The 14,408-nt window shown below is 42.7% G+C and overlaps 1 protein-coding gene across 6 annotated transcripts in view; it reads right to left on the bottom strand.

Annotated features, from left to right (window-relative positions):
- The window catches only part of OTUD7B (OTU deubiquitinase 7B), a 55,549-nt gene extending 41,774 nt beyond the window's left edge, over nt 1–13,775 (bottom strand). For 2 of the 6 annotated variants that reach the window (XM_024570650.4, XM_053914511.2), the window contains exon 1: nt 13,472–13,775. Coding sequence is in view for 2 of the 6 variants with exons in the window: in XM_045203340.3 (XP_045059275.2) it covers nt 6,719–6,761 (43 nt within the window). In the remaining 4 variants the exon portion in view is untranslated. Of the gene's footprint in view, nt 1–6,718; nt 8,813–9,686; nt 9,817–10,556; nt 10,648–13,471 lie in introns of those variants that run through there. The other 4 variants (XM_045203339.3, XM_045203341.3, XM_045203340.3 and 1 more) reach the window with 4 other exon arrangements.
- Nucleotides 13,776–14,408: the final 633 nt, after the last annotated feature.

Raw genomic sequence — 14,408 nt, forward strand, 5'->3', positions numbered from 1 at the left:
GTAAGATCTGTGTAAGTACATCAGTCTTAACTGCTGACAGCGTAAATAAACAGGAAAGATTTGGGTCCAAAACGCTTCTCCTCCCTGTACTCCAAAAAGACTAATAGGGCCTTTGAGGCTACTTCACTGACAGCTTGTAACTAAAGCAACCCATCTACATAGAGGGGGAAGGACTACCTGAACTTCTAAATCACAGTTCACAGAAGATCCTCCAACACTTGAAGGATCTTTTTCCTTGACTATGAAGAACTGAATCTCAGAAGAAGACAGCTCTAAGAAACCTGAGTCACTACTGCATTATGAGCTGACAGACAGAAGTTTTACATATTTAATGTCTAAATATGAGGAAAACCGATGCAGAACTGAAACAGTTTGTGGTTAAACCTCATCATAATGTGGTCTTCAACTTCCCATTTCACTTCCCAGGCATCTGCTGTCTTTTTAACCACTAAACCCACCTCCAAAGCAGTTTGACACAGCAGAAAGAACACTGAATGACAGTCAAAAGAATGGGCTCTACACCAAGTTCTACTACTTAAACCAGTTATTTAAACTCTCTGTATTCAGTATGAACTGGAAATGTGGGGCTAGACTCAGTGCTTGTCAAAGGTTTCAGAAACCAACCGACCTCAGCCCCACCACTGCTATAACTCAGATTAAAAACATACATACTGTTCTTATCTATCCCTTTCCCACAAAAAGTTACCAAATTCTATTTATTTTTCTTCAGATCACTCACATTCTCCCGTTTCTCCATCACCCTCGCCCAGGCAGAAACTCTCTCCCCGGGGCCACTTACAGTCTAACCGGTCTCTCTCCCTTCATTGTATACTATATGGCCGAGCTGATTTTCCTGAAGTACAATTTACACATAAAATTCCCAGCTTGTGGGTTTTTCTCTGCAAGGATAAACCAAACTTCTCCGCCTGCGAGTTCAGGCCCTCTCCAACTTTACTGTTCACTAGTCTCATTGCTCTCCCATGTACCACACTGTCTACTCAGTCTGCCCCCAGACAGGGGTGGGCTCAGCTTGCTGCTCTCCTGCCTTGAATGTTTCCCCTCTATACTTACTCAGTCTTCTCTCGTCTCTGAGGCCAAGGTTAGCCTCAAAGTAAAATTGTTCCCTACCTACTCTCTCTAAACTCTCCCTCATAACTATACTCCTCACTTGACACTTAGCACCCAAGACTTCGTATTCCTATTTCTTTTCTTTTTTTTTAAATCTTCACCAGAGGATGTTTATTGATTTTTAGAGAGAGGGAAAAGAAACGGGAGAGAGAGAAACACTGATGCAAGAGAAACATCAATTGGTTGCCTAGACTAGGTGTCGAACCCCAACCCAGGTATGTCCCCTGACCAGGAGTCGAACCTGCGAACTTTTGGTAGGTAGGACAATGCTCTAAACAACAGCCACCTGGCCAGGGCTTCTATTTATTTTTTTATGCAAATATTCAAGTCTTCATAACTAATTATTAAGTTCTTTATAACTTTAATTCTTTCAATATCTGAGGCCTAACTTTTCAGAAGGCAGATATCCAATAAAATGTTGATTGTCACTACTACCTTGGACAAATCATTAAAATTCTCTGGGCTTCTACCCTGGATGGTGTGGCTCAGCTGGCTAGAGCATCATCCTGTATACTGAAAGGTTGCAGGTTCAACTCCCGGTCAGGATACATAACCAGGTGGAGGGCTTGGTCCCCAGTCCCAGGTGAGAGGGAACTGATTGATGTTTCTCACTTGATCTTTCTTTCTTTCTCCCTCTCTGTCTGTCTCTGTCTCTGTCTCTCTCTCTCTCCCCCCCTGCCCCTTCCCCTCTCTCTGAAATCAGTAAGCATATCCTCAGGTGAGGATAATTAATTCATTAATAAATAAATAAATATTCTGGGCCTCATTTTCCTCACCTAGAAAATTATGACAATATGTAAATTCCCATTATGACAATATGTAAATTCCCTTTCAGTTCTACAAATGCTGTATGGTAGCATATATCTACCAACAGCTTGTATTTATTTCTCACATCTCTTGTTTTCTATATTCATATTTATGTATATGTAACTACACTCCATTTAACCCAGGATATAAATTCCCAAGGCGCCAATTCTCCTACGCTGTCTGTTTACTGGTAACATTGCCTTAATATCTCCTTACAGCATCTTGCCTGTACTCCAGTACACCACAGGTATTCAGTAGAAAGGAATTCATGGTCCCAACCAGGAAGCAAACATCAAGGTAAGTTTACATAGGTGATTTTGTAAAATCTTAATTTCTATAATTAACCTGTATATTACCAAATATTTCAAAGATAATGTGAGACAGAAGTCATTTAATGTTGTTAAAATGAGAGGTTGCCTTGTGCCAAATAGCAAGGAATTTATTTTAGGCATTCAAAGAAGCCAGGATGCAGCATTTCTTAAGTCTAAATCTCAAATTTTATTTTCAGAATTCTGAGAGGTATGGGAAGTCTCCATCTCTGGTCAGTAAACAACAGAGACCCAAATATCCTTCATGTCAGGTAACCTTGTCCTTAGTACTGATAGAAAATTTCAGAAAACGAATAGCCTAATACTCAGCCAGGTGAGCTCCCAGCTCAAAGAAGACAAAGCAAATGCTTACGAAGGAACTCAGACGACCAGATAAATTTTTAAAACACATGAGAACCTGCCTAAAATACTTTTGTTAGCAGCACTGTATTTTCCTATTGGCTTGCCTCGATTCCTCACCCAGGATTATCTTCCCATAAATGACAAAACTTACTGATACAAAAACCTCGAAAGAATTTTCTTCTTTCCTTTCATGTCAGTTATCAATGATTCAAAAGGCACTAGGTGAGACCAACTCATTTTAAATAACCCTGACTTTTCAAAGAACTATTTTAGAACACAAAGCTGTACTTTCACAGCTGAATTCTATCTATTATGTTTCCAAGTAGTATTCGGCCTTAATACAACTTTGATAGAGTCAAGGTACAAGGTGCATAAAGAATTCTAAGCCAGATTTTAAAGAATGAGAGGAAACAGAACCTCTTTAAATGTCTGTTACCTATCCCTTTTTCCTTTCCTGTTCTTTAATCGTGTTCTATGATATTTGCTAACTCCTGCTATCAACTCAATTTCTTTGCTCCTTTCCCAGACTTCTGCATCATCCTGCCCCTTGGGGAACTACAAGGTAAGAAGCTGGTGCCAGGAGCTGGGGCTCTGGCCCTCTTCCCTGTTAAGTGTCCAAATAAAATCAAGGGCCACAGGCATGTTTCTCTTGTGCAGTTTTTGCCACCACCATCATCTCCCTTGGCAAGACTAGAAGGGAGGCATGGGGGTAGCAGGAAGGGGTGTGGGAGAGTCATGTATTCAAAGAACTGTAAGCTTATTAAAGCCAATTCGATCAATTCTATGTTGCTATTGATGGCAAGCTTGCATCTCAGGCTTATTTCCCAGAGCCTATCCTGGCCAACGACCCTCACACATCACCCCAAAACCTTCCCAAAGACACTGAAATGTTTTTAACAAAAATCTGAGCTACACATAACTATAAAAAAAGTCAGCTGCCAATTAATTTTCAGAAATGCATTTCAGAATTACAAATGGACTAGGGATTATCCATTTAAAAAGGTTCATGATGTTCTTCAGAACCCCAAGAGGAAATCAAGACCTGACGTATTGACAAAATTGCCAACATTTGACTGCTTTTACCTACAAAGCTGCAATTTCATACAGTTCAACTTAATATTTAATTTGTTCTTGGGTGGAGAGAAGAGCTGCTGTAAGGCCAAAAGGATGTTATTTTGGGACTATACATTCCAGAATGAATAGCATTAAAATATTCTGCTGAGTTACAATCTAGTCTTGTTAATAAAAAAGGTGTCATTAAAAATATATGTACACAGTATATGTATACACATATGTGTATAACCGGCGTTCTTCTTTAGGGGCCGAAGAACTCCTGGTTCTCGGCAGTGTTCGTTCAGTGAACAGATAGGCTGCTTTTTCTCAGCACCAACATCCCATCTCCAGTGAAAGTGTCAGGACCTTGATGACAATAGCAGAATTTGATAGCTGGCAAATGAGTCTGGCCCTGGAAGCACACTGCCTGCGGGCCCTCAGGAGCAATTCCCAGGAGTTTCCGCACGACGGTGAGGTCAGCGACCAACTCCACCCCATCTCCCAGGGAATGTTTGCTCTCACCCCCTCTGGGAAGTTAGTCTTGACTGCTCTCACCATTTATGTGCAGTTTTATGTAATTTTCAGGCTGAAAATTTCTTTTTAAGCTTTATTTTTCATGGGGGCCACTATAAAGCTCATAATTAAACTAACAGTTCATGATAGCAAAGAATTTGGTCTTTATTTTTTTATTCATTAATTAGCCATTTTGTTGCTAATGGGTACTAAGTGCCTACTATGTGTAAGTTATTGTGGCAAGGTCCAAGAGAGATACAAGGATAAAAGAAAACGTCTATCTGCTTTCCAAGGCTTACAGAAGAGGCATGCAAAGGGCATAAGTAAATTAAAATACAACAACATATGCAACTATCAGCAGACAAGTACCAGTAAAATGACAAGAGAATTCAGAAGTGGAGAAGATCATATTCTGTTAGAGAAAAAAAGAAAAACTGAGGAAAATTTTCATAGAAGATATAATGTAAGCCGGAACTCTGCTGGGTAGGGATTTTTAGCAGGGCAAGTGGGGAGGGCCATGAAGGAAACAGGCTTAAACAATGTAGAGAGAAAAAGGTGCAAAAGGATACATACGTACGATTCTCTTCAGGCAAGATTGCAAAACAAAGCTATCTGCTGTTTGTGTGTGTATAACATGTTTTTTAAAAAACAGAAAAGAAAGAAGGCTATATAACATGAAATGGAATGATACATACCAAATCAGGCCAGTAGCCATTTCCTGAGGAAGGGGGAATGGATGTGGAATAAGGTTTTAGCTATATCTTAAAGTGAGCAAGACATTTAAAACAAATATGACAAAATGTTACTGTCCATTAAATTTGGGTCGTTGGCTCAAAATTATGTCAGGGATTTTTCTCTGAGCTTTTCTAAGTAGTATTTAAAATATCTCATTTTCCAAAATTTTTAAATTAAGAATGGGTCAGGTGACTAAAACAGAGGAGTCACTAGCATAAAAATAATAGTCAGGAGCAGGATGGTCCCCTTAAACTTTAAGGGGACACTTGATTAGTTCAGTGTGCACGAAAGGCACCTAGGACTGGGGGGTGGGGCTGACGAACTCGGACAAGGAGGAAATTGTTACTGCCCTCCTAAATCGGGCATCTGAGGAGGGGGTGAGAACCCCCTTCCCACAAAACAGAAATGCTGATGTAACCAAGGCATCTCCTAAAAGTAAAGCCAAGGAAACTTCCAGTTACATAGGAATTCAGACAAAGACTCACTGTGAGTAGCTATTCTGTGCCTATCTCTCCTCCCCTCCCCCAAACACTCACAAACAAAAACAAAATGTACCCTTGCCCACTTGAGAAAGAATTAAGAATTTGGCAGCTCTGCTAAAGTGGACGGTTTCCAAATCAAGGCCCTTCTCTGAAGATGTTGACAGTAGTGCCCAGAGAAAAGAATGAAGAAATCACAACTGAGTTAAGTTTTGAGAAAAACTTATCAATGGAAAGTATCCATCCTTCCATACCCACTTGCATTGCAACTTTCTCCAGGGGAATCTAAGGACCTCTGAAGTGTCCTCTATCCTGCTCTTAGGCTCTTCTCCAGCAAAAATGACGAAAACACAACCCAAACTTGTTTAGCGCTTTAAACCCAACAATTTCCCCAACAAAAATCCAATGAAATTAAACATACAGGAATGAAAGATTTAAAATCAAATATAATATATCTTGTTTTTTAAATATTTTTTGTCACTGCCCAATTTATTTCTTGTACCAAAATTTCACTGGCACAACCTAAAACTAAATTTAAAAGAAAACAATTCAGAGAACTTAGTAGGAGAGAGATAAATACGTCTGCACACGCAATAAAACAAGTACCTTGTTTAAGTACCTCGACATTCCCCTACATCTGAATCGCTACAGCCGAACAACCCTAACATCCTCCTCACGCTAGTCCAGGGCCCCCACTGCCCACGGTCCGAAATCCCTACTTCCCAGGTACCCTCAGGGCAGCTCTTCCTCAGTCAGACCCGGGAAAACGCCGCTGTGCACTCTGGACTGGTAAAAAGGTCAACAGAATGGAATGACCGAAATCCCTCTGTCTTCTGGCACAATGCACAGCAGCAGAGCGTAACAAACACTAGAACGGGACCTGTGTGGGAGAGAGGTGACCTAGCACCTATTAGTCACCCACCACATCACAGGCAGTGAAGACTGAATTCCAGACCAAGCTATTACTAAACTACTTCTGTGATCCTGAGTAAATTTCAGGCATTCCATTTGAAAAGGAACAAGGGAGACTAAGAGAGCAGAACAGGCCTCTGGTTCTCTGATTCCATGACTCTGTAAACATGAACACAAATGTGTTACTGTTAAGCATAATGAAGTTATTTAAAAAGCCTTCATTTTGTTCCTCTCCAATCCACCCTAGACACCACTAACAAAATAATCTTTCCAGTACACGAAATTTGCTTTGTCACCCAATGTGGTTCATCATTTAATTAAGCAACATAAAGCTGTCCGTGATCAGTGGTCCCTACCTCCCCAGCCTCATCTCTGCCCTCCAACCCTGCCCTCCAGCCATAAGAATTATTTCAAAGTTACCTGAAGAAGTCTGGCTGTTTGGTTCCTTAAAGCTTTTGTTCATGCTGTTTGTTCATGCTGTCGTCATGCACTTCTCCCTGTCGTCTGTAGGGTATATCCTTAACTCATCTTGCAAGACTCGGCTCAAATGTCATCTCCTCTGGGAGGCACTTTTCAACTTCTGCACGCCCAAAGCAGGAGTGACCTTTAGGCCCCCACGTCCCCCCTACATACTTTTAGTGCAGCATCTTTAAGCCTTCATTCCATCTAGATATTTACACATCCATGTCCTTCCACTAGACCCATAAGCTCCTTGTAGGTAGAGACCTTGTCTGACTCACCTGTTTCCTCAGTGCCTAACACTGCTTACAAGAGGACACTCATTCAAGGGGTAGTTGATGGAATGGGGAGAAATAGAAAACAGGAAAGGAGAAGGAAGAATGACTTAGGACGGCCTGAAGAGAGAACAGTTAGTGTCTATCAGTACCACCGTCTGTGGCCTTCTGTTCTTTCCCTAAACTCTAGTCGTCAGAGAGCTTATTCATTCTCTTGGCTACAGCTACCACGCCTAACGCTGAAGAACTGCAAAGCCACACCTGCCACGTAGCAACCCCACCTCCACGTCAGCTTCTGGCATATCTCGAAGGACTGGAACAGCTTTCACTTGGACATGTCATTGCCACCTTAAACCCGACACATCTCAAATTGAACTCGTCAGTCCCCTAAAAAATGACGAAACCTTCCTAACTTCTTTATTTCAGTCAATGTCTCAGAAACCCAGGCTTAAAATGTCATAGTCATACTTGATCGATCACTCTCCTTCATCTTCCAGATCCTGTTCTCATTATTTCAACTTTCCTCACAATCTCTTTTGCACTTTTTCTCCTCCTTATTCCACTGTCCACACAACCCTAGTGCGTCACCTCATACACCCGGGTGCCAACTTCACTTCCCTCCAAGGCATCCTTGTTTACCACTATCATCATAGTAATATGATGAGACAAAAAGTCTCAGTGGGTCACAACTTTCTATCATTTTAAGTCTAAACTTACAAGCCTAGCTTTTAAGACCCCTTCTAAACATAGCCCCAAACCCATCTGCCCACCTCTGTCTCACGAGAGGTGGGCAGATGCTCACGCTGCTCCTCAACCACATCACTGCCCCAAGAACACCCCAAGTACATTCCTATTCCAGGCTTTTGCTTGATCCCTCTCAGCTCCACAATGAAATAATTTTTTTTAGTATTATTTTCTTCATCCCTTGTACCTGATACAACTTATTTTTTTAAGATCTGGAATCGATTATAATTCCTCTGTGACATCATTCACAACTACCTGAGTACTTGTCTCCCAAAATACCTATGGAATAAGGTTGGTACTATACAATTGATAATATGCTTCCACATTTAAATATTTATTTGTGTGGCATAATAAAGGCTCAATAGGTATTCATTCCTTCCTATTCTCCGTGCTTCCAACTGGCCTATAAACTCTTCAAGGGCACAAAATTATCATTGTATCCAATCCTCCACAGCACCTAGCACAGAATTAAACTCAGAGCAGGTCACTAAAAATAAGTTTAGTAATTTCTCCCATCCAAAACTATTTCTTCGAGGAAATACAGTTGAAAAGAATCCTGAACTACGCTGTATAAATTAAGCTTCCTGAACTCCACCTCTGATTCCCAGCTTAGAGATACTCCAACCTCCTGACTCAAGAGGTAAACATTAGTCCCGTGCTCAGGACACCAGGAGCACACAGCTCGTAAGGACGATGAGAGGGTGGGGCGCGGGGTGGGGATAGGCAGGATGCAGGAAAGCAAGTCCACTGACAGGACAGCTGTGTGACTTTTTTGTTTGTTTATTCTTAAATGCAGGTATTTCTCCTCATTCCTTTTTTTAAAAAAAATGATTTTACTTCTTTTTTTAGAGAGAAGGGAAGGAAGGGAAAAAGAGAGGGAGAGTAACACCAGTGTGAGAGAGAAACATCTATTGACTGCCTCCCCTACGCGCCCCAACCAAACCTGAAACCCAGGCACGAGTCCTGCCGGAATCAACCCCTTGCCCTGTGGGACGACACCCACCAACGAGCCACACCAGTCAGGGCCATTCTTTCTTTCTTTCTTTCTTTTTAATTGGCCGTATTTGCAAACAAGGTTACGTCAAAAGAAAAAAAATCTGACAGATTTTCAGTGGAGCTGACATCTGGAAGAGGTTCTACAAAGCCCAAACTTTTGAAAAAGGCCACCTTAATCTTCAATTAAACAAAAAAAAAAACCCAACAATGCAACAGACCACAGTAAGATTCCTCCAAATACTGTGAATGGAGACTCATTCTGTCTGCAACGCAAGTATTACCTACCAATCCGCTCTTGGGCAAAAGGCAGACAGCCTGAGAAGCCACACTGGACCCACACAGATTTTGAAAACAAACTGTTCTTCATTAACATACCCAGTCTAGTATTAATTGTCCACAAATGGATTAATCATTTTATGGATTTCTGAAGCAAAATTTTTAATCCAAGATCAACTGTTCTTGGCCATCAGTATACTCTCTTCACCATCGGGTAATATAGTCTTAGAAAAGCAAGTTCATTTCAACATCAGTATGATCCCCAAAACACGAAAACAAACCTGATTTTAAAAATAATGCACTTCACCCTGGCCCGTGTGGCTCAGCTGGCTGGAGGGTCGTCCTACCAACCAGAAGATCACTCGAGTCTGACTCCTGGTCAGGGCACATGCCTGGGTTGCAGGCTTAGTCTCCAGGTGGGGCGCGTGCAAGAGGCAACCGATTGCTGCTTCTCATACCAATGTTTCTCTCCCCCTCTCTCAAATCAATAAGCATGCCCTTGGGTGAGTATTAAAAAATAATAATAATAATGCATTCAAGCCAAGAAACTTCTTTATTAAGTGCTGAATCACCTATACTAGTACTCCCTACAATAGCAGAGAAAGTTAAATGGACTTAAAACATGATACAGCCCATACCATAAGCTCTTGAGGAGAATCCATAGTCTTGAGGCTTCCCCACGGGCGGGTACAATGTGAGACGGGCGCAAGCAGAGCTCAGCACAGTGAGTAAGGTGTGTGAGCACAAAAACTTGTACAGGAATCTTATGTCTTCTGGCTGATCCCTTTAAGCCAGGATGGGCCAGAAAAGCAGCAGAAGAGTCACAATGTACCAGCGGTGCCTGCCTGACTCCTTGTCCCTGAATTCCTGGACCAGAAGGCTCAATACTTCTCATTAAATCCATCCTTTGTTCAAGGACCTACAATGACTCTATTGACCCTTCTTCCATCAACACACAACAGAGTCAGGCTACTGAGTCCCCTCCACCCTCTTGCTTGCTCTACCCATGACCTGACCAGCCCACATTCTCTCCAATCACTCTCACTTCTTCCCCCGACAAACACAACTTAGTCATTCATGCCATCAGTGCCCACTGGACATTCTATACCTTCTGCCTGGAAGATCTTTTATTCCTACCATTTCCTTGAATGCTCACACATATTTTATCAATAAGGATGGAGAAGTAAGCTGCCCAAGGTCACACAGTATAAACCTTAACCAAAACCTGAACCAAGTTTCATCTATAGCCCATGCGTCTTTATGACTCTAATCCATCACCTCCCAAGTCCATTTCAACTTTAACAATTCAGAAATACTCCCTAATTCATCTCATTGTTACTTCGAGTTTACTAAACTTTACATACTGCATTTGTAGCACATTAAATTTGGTTTTGTTTCTCTGTAGTTTCCTATATGGTAAAGCTTATAATAGTCTGCCTTCCCATTTACTATATGACACCTTCCCCAACTCCACCCTGTCTCAGGGGCAAAAACACCTATCTTTATACCTTTATATCTTCCCAAAGCCTGTCACTGGAGCTTGGAGTCTGATTTATCCACAGGAGTATTTAATCATCATTTCAGCAAGGACTTCTTACTCTAAAAAAAAAAAAAAAAAAAGCAGCAATTCCCTTCTTCTATCATATTAAAAACTCATCTGCATCCAGACATTCATGATAAAACTGCCCTGCATCTATAGTACACTCCAGTTACACACATTCTAATTGTCTAAATTCATCAGGGGCTGTTGAAAAGATTCCACAGTCGCCATTCCACTGCTCCCACGGTCCCATAGGAAGTCACGCTTCAAAGCATTATTTCAGGATTTTTCCCTTGATGGGATGAATGTTTACAGTAAGAACAGGCACTACCTTACAATGTCCTCTGCCTGCATCTTCAGTATGCTTGAGACATTTAGGAGCTCTAAAACTTTTAACAAGTGTTATTCAATGCCCCGGTAACAATCTGAAAACTTATTTTAATACTGAGTTATTCCATCATAATTCGCTAGGTTACCTATATTCAATCTCACACAAAGCCTGCAGAGAGGGGGGAATGGTGGCAGGCTTTTAGGTTGCTCTATATTTAATCCTAGGTACTGGTATATTCAACCCTTCCAATCCTCACCCCCATCCCCACGGAATAATACATGTAGTTCAACTAGGGGAAGTTGCTAAATACGGATATAAATAGAACTGACCAGATATCACTAATATTGACACTAACCAACACACAAACTGAAGGAATGACCAACTGTCAGCAGACTCTGTGAGGGTGCGTGTGAGTTTTAAAAATTAGATTTTACCCTCCAAATTAAATGTTTTTCAATAGGTGTCCCAAAAGAAAGAGATAAAAGAAATAAAGGTTCAGGAAAATTTCCAAGTCATAGGTGACATAACTCTACCAAGTCCAACTAACAATTGGTATCCATTACTGGTCAGCCTGCCTTATACAACTCAGCAGACTGCCCTTCCTTTGGCAAAGGCTTACTTTCCACCCTCACACCCCAACAAGGGAGCCTTTGGCATTAAATGAAAGAGCTAAGTCAAATCAGGCAACACCACCAAAAGTAATAGTTTCGGAACTATCTTCTTTCCATCTTTCCTTCCTGCTTGAACACAAAATGTCCAAAGCAGATTATCTGTTCAATTCTAAATTATTCATGTTAATGGATAATTATCAGCAGAAAAGTGCTGATGACCCAAAATGGAAAAAAAAACATTTAAATAACCTATTTCAGTTTTAGAATACCTTTTCAGCATATTTACTTTCTCAATTATTCCTAGCATGAGCTAATGTTTGTATTCATTTGCAATCCCTAACTACATAGTAACTGGGCACTCACTCAGGGAGGTGCTCTGAGGCACACAGGGTAGCTAGTGGAAATTATAACAGAAAATTGTAACAGACTGGTATTCAGACTCCAGATGAGCAACATTAACTTCATTTATTTTACAGTTTGATTCAGCCTTCAAAATATAGACAAGCACAGCAGGATGGTTACTAAACTTTAAAAGAACTGCTCAAAAAACAATGAGGACAAAGGGTATAATTGTTTGCCTATAATGTATTCATTTGTAAATTATGCAGAGCAAATGTTTAATTACAAGTCTGATTCTCCCTAGCCACCTGGCTTACTTCCCCGCAGTCTTCCCCACCCCATCAGGAATGCAAACTCATTTACTAGGAAGGAAATTTTAAAGTTATATAATATAGAAAAGTGTTTTTAAAGGATTTCGGATTGACTACAGCTTTGGACTAGCCTTACCACCACTTCTTCCGTCCACTCTGTCCTTTCCTACTTTAGAAATAGGTTCTGAAAGACAAAGGGATCCAGCCTCCTCAAAGATCTCCTAAATATACAGTATGAGAAGACAAAGTCTGAAAAATTACCAGCTTCTGATTTTCTAAAAAGCATTTAAAATACGTACTCATAAAAACATAAGTAAAATAGAGTCAAAGTCCCGCTAATTCTTGCTTTTACATTCATGAAAACTCCTTAAGAATCTGGAGAGAATCTCTTACATAAAATTTCACCAGTCAGCTTCTTTCAACTTAACAGGTATATCTGTATTGTCCCCAGAGGAGCCTTGTACGTTAGCTCCTGTCTACCTAGACAGAGGGGGAGGGGGAGGGGAAGGGGGGAGAGAGAGGAAAAGACAGAGAGAGGGAGGGAGGGAAGGACGCACAGCGCTCGCCGGCCCTTGTGAGCCGACAAGCTAAAAATACGCCGGCCCAGTAAACAAATCCCATTCCATCTCAACCGGAGCCACACCGTTAACCTAGTAATTATGAGAAGAGGAGTGAGATCACGCAGCCCCCGGCTTACTCATCATCAGCTTCTAAAGTTTCCATCGGCTCATGGCAACTTTGCTTTTTCTTAAGTTCATAAGCCCGCCCTAGAAACTCCTCTCCCGCACACACTTACACACACTTTTTCCGCTCCCTTCCTCCATTACTGGGCACACCTCAGCTTGGCTATCGATAGGGAGAACAAGCTACTTGTCGTTTCATTTGGTTTTTATATTGAGGCTTTACAATGAACTTTACCCTACTGTGGGGTAGTAGCCTGAACTCCTAAACACCTTAAAACTCCACCATCCCTCCCCACAAGTCTAGCTGACAAGGGGGATGGGGGGGGGGACCGTCCAAACTGTCCGGCACACTTCGGAGGCCAGGAACGGGGGGAGTGGGGCAGGCAACGCAGGACGCAGGTGAAAGAGGAGTAAGAGCGGAAAGGTTGGGATGAAGCGAGAAACAGTCAGGGCAAGGACGGGGTGCGAGAAACGATGGCTCCGGGTGAAATATAATCAGAAAATAGGAGGAGGACAGTGGAGATCAGAGGGTCAGAGTTTGGGAGACTGAAGAGGCGGGAGGGGCGGGAGCAGACGGGGGAGGGTGACAGGACCGGGGGCTCCTTTACCCTCGCGGCTCCCGGGGCAAGGCCCTAGGCCGGGGCAGAGCGCGGGGCCCGGCCGCCTCTCCTCATTCCTCTGCTGTGACCCCGGGGTCCGGCCGGCCCCTCCCCCGACGACGGCGGAGGCGGAGGCGGTGGCGGAGCCTGAGACCGCGGCTGCTGCTCCGCACAGGATCAGGAGCTGGAGCCAGACGGGACTGATCCGGACTGGCCTCCCTCAGTGGCTTTTTGCCTACTCCACACCCGGTCGCAGATCTGACTCCGGCGGCTGGTTCAGGATCGTTGGTTTTCGGCCGTCCGGCCGGAAACAAGCACACGTTTCCGGCCGGAGCCGGTTGGTGGTGACACCCAAGCCGCCCCCGGGCCTCCTCCCGCCCAGCCCCGCCCCACCCCTGCCCGTAGCAGCCCCGCCTTTAACGCCGTTCCCCTTAGCTGCAGCGGGTTTGGCGCTTGCCCCGCGTGTGACCCGGTGTTTTCCTGGCCCCTGTCCCTAAAGCCCCTGGCCTGGAGAGTTCTTGAACCAGAGCTGGAAGGGGTCAGGGTGAACTTTTGAGACTTTGCAGTAGACTCCGTTGGCTACTGAGAAGCGGGTGGTAGTTCTGGAAAGGTGAGAGGCATGAAAATACTCTAGAATGAGAAGACTGAAATTCTAGAGTCTACAATGAGAAGATTCAATCATTCTAGACTGACCGGAGGAAAATTAACAACGCTTCTTACAGAACCGTCTCCAGCCATCTCCTTCCTTCACTTGTGAAGTAAGCATACCTTTCCCTGTAAACACCCAATACTTATTAATTTGCATAACGATGATGCCTTATTGACACATCTGCCTTAGATTGTTAGCACAATCGAAGTTACATAGAACTTTTTTTGGTAATGCCTTTTAACAGCATTACAACATAATTCAATTCAACAAATATTTATTGAGTCCCTCATAGGTGCA

This window comes from Desmodus rotundus, chromosome 12, assembly GCF_022682495.2.
Source record: "Desmodus rotundus isolate HL8 chromosome 12, HLdesRot8A.1, whole genome shotgun sequence".
NCBI lineage: Eukaryota > Metazoa > Chordata > Mammalia > Chiroptera > Phyllostomidae > Desmodus > Desmodus rotundus.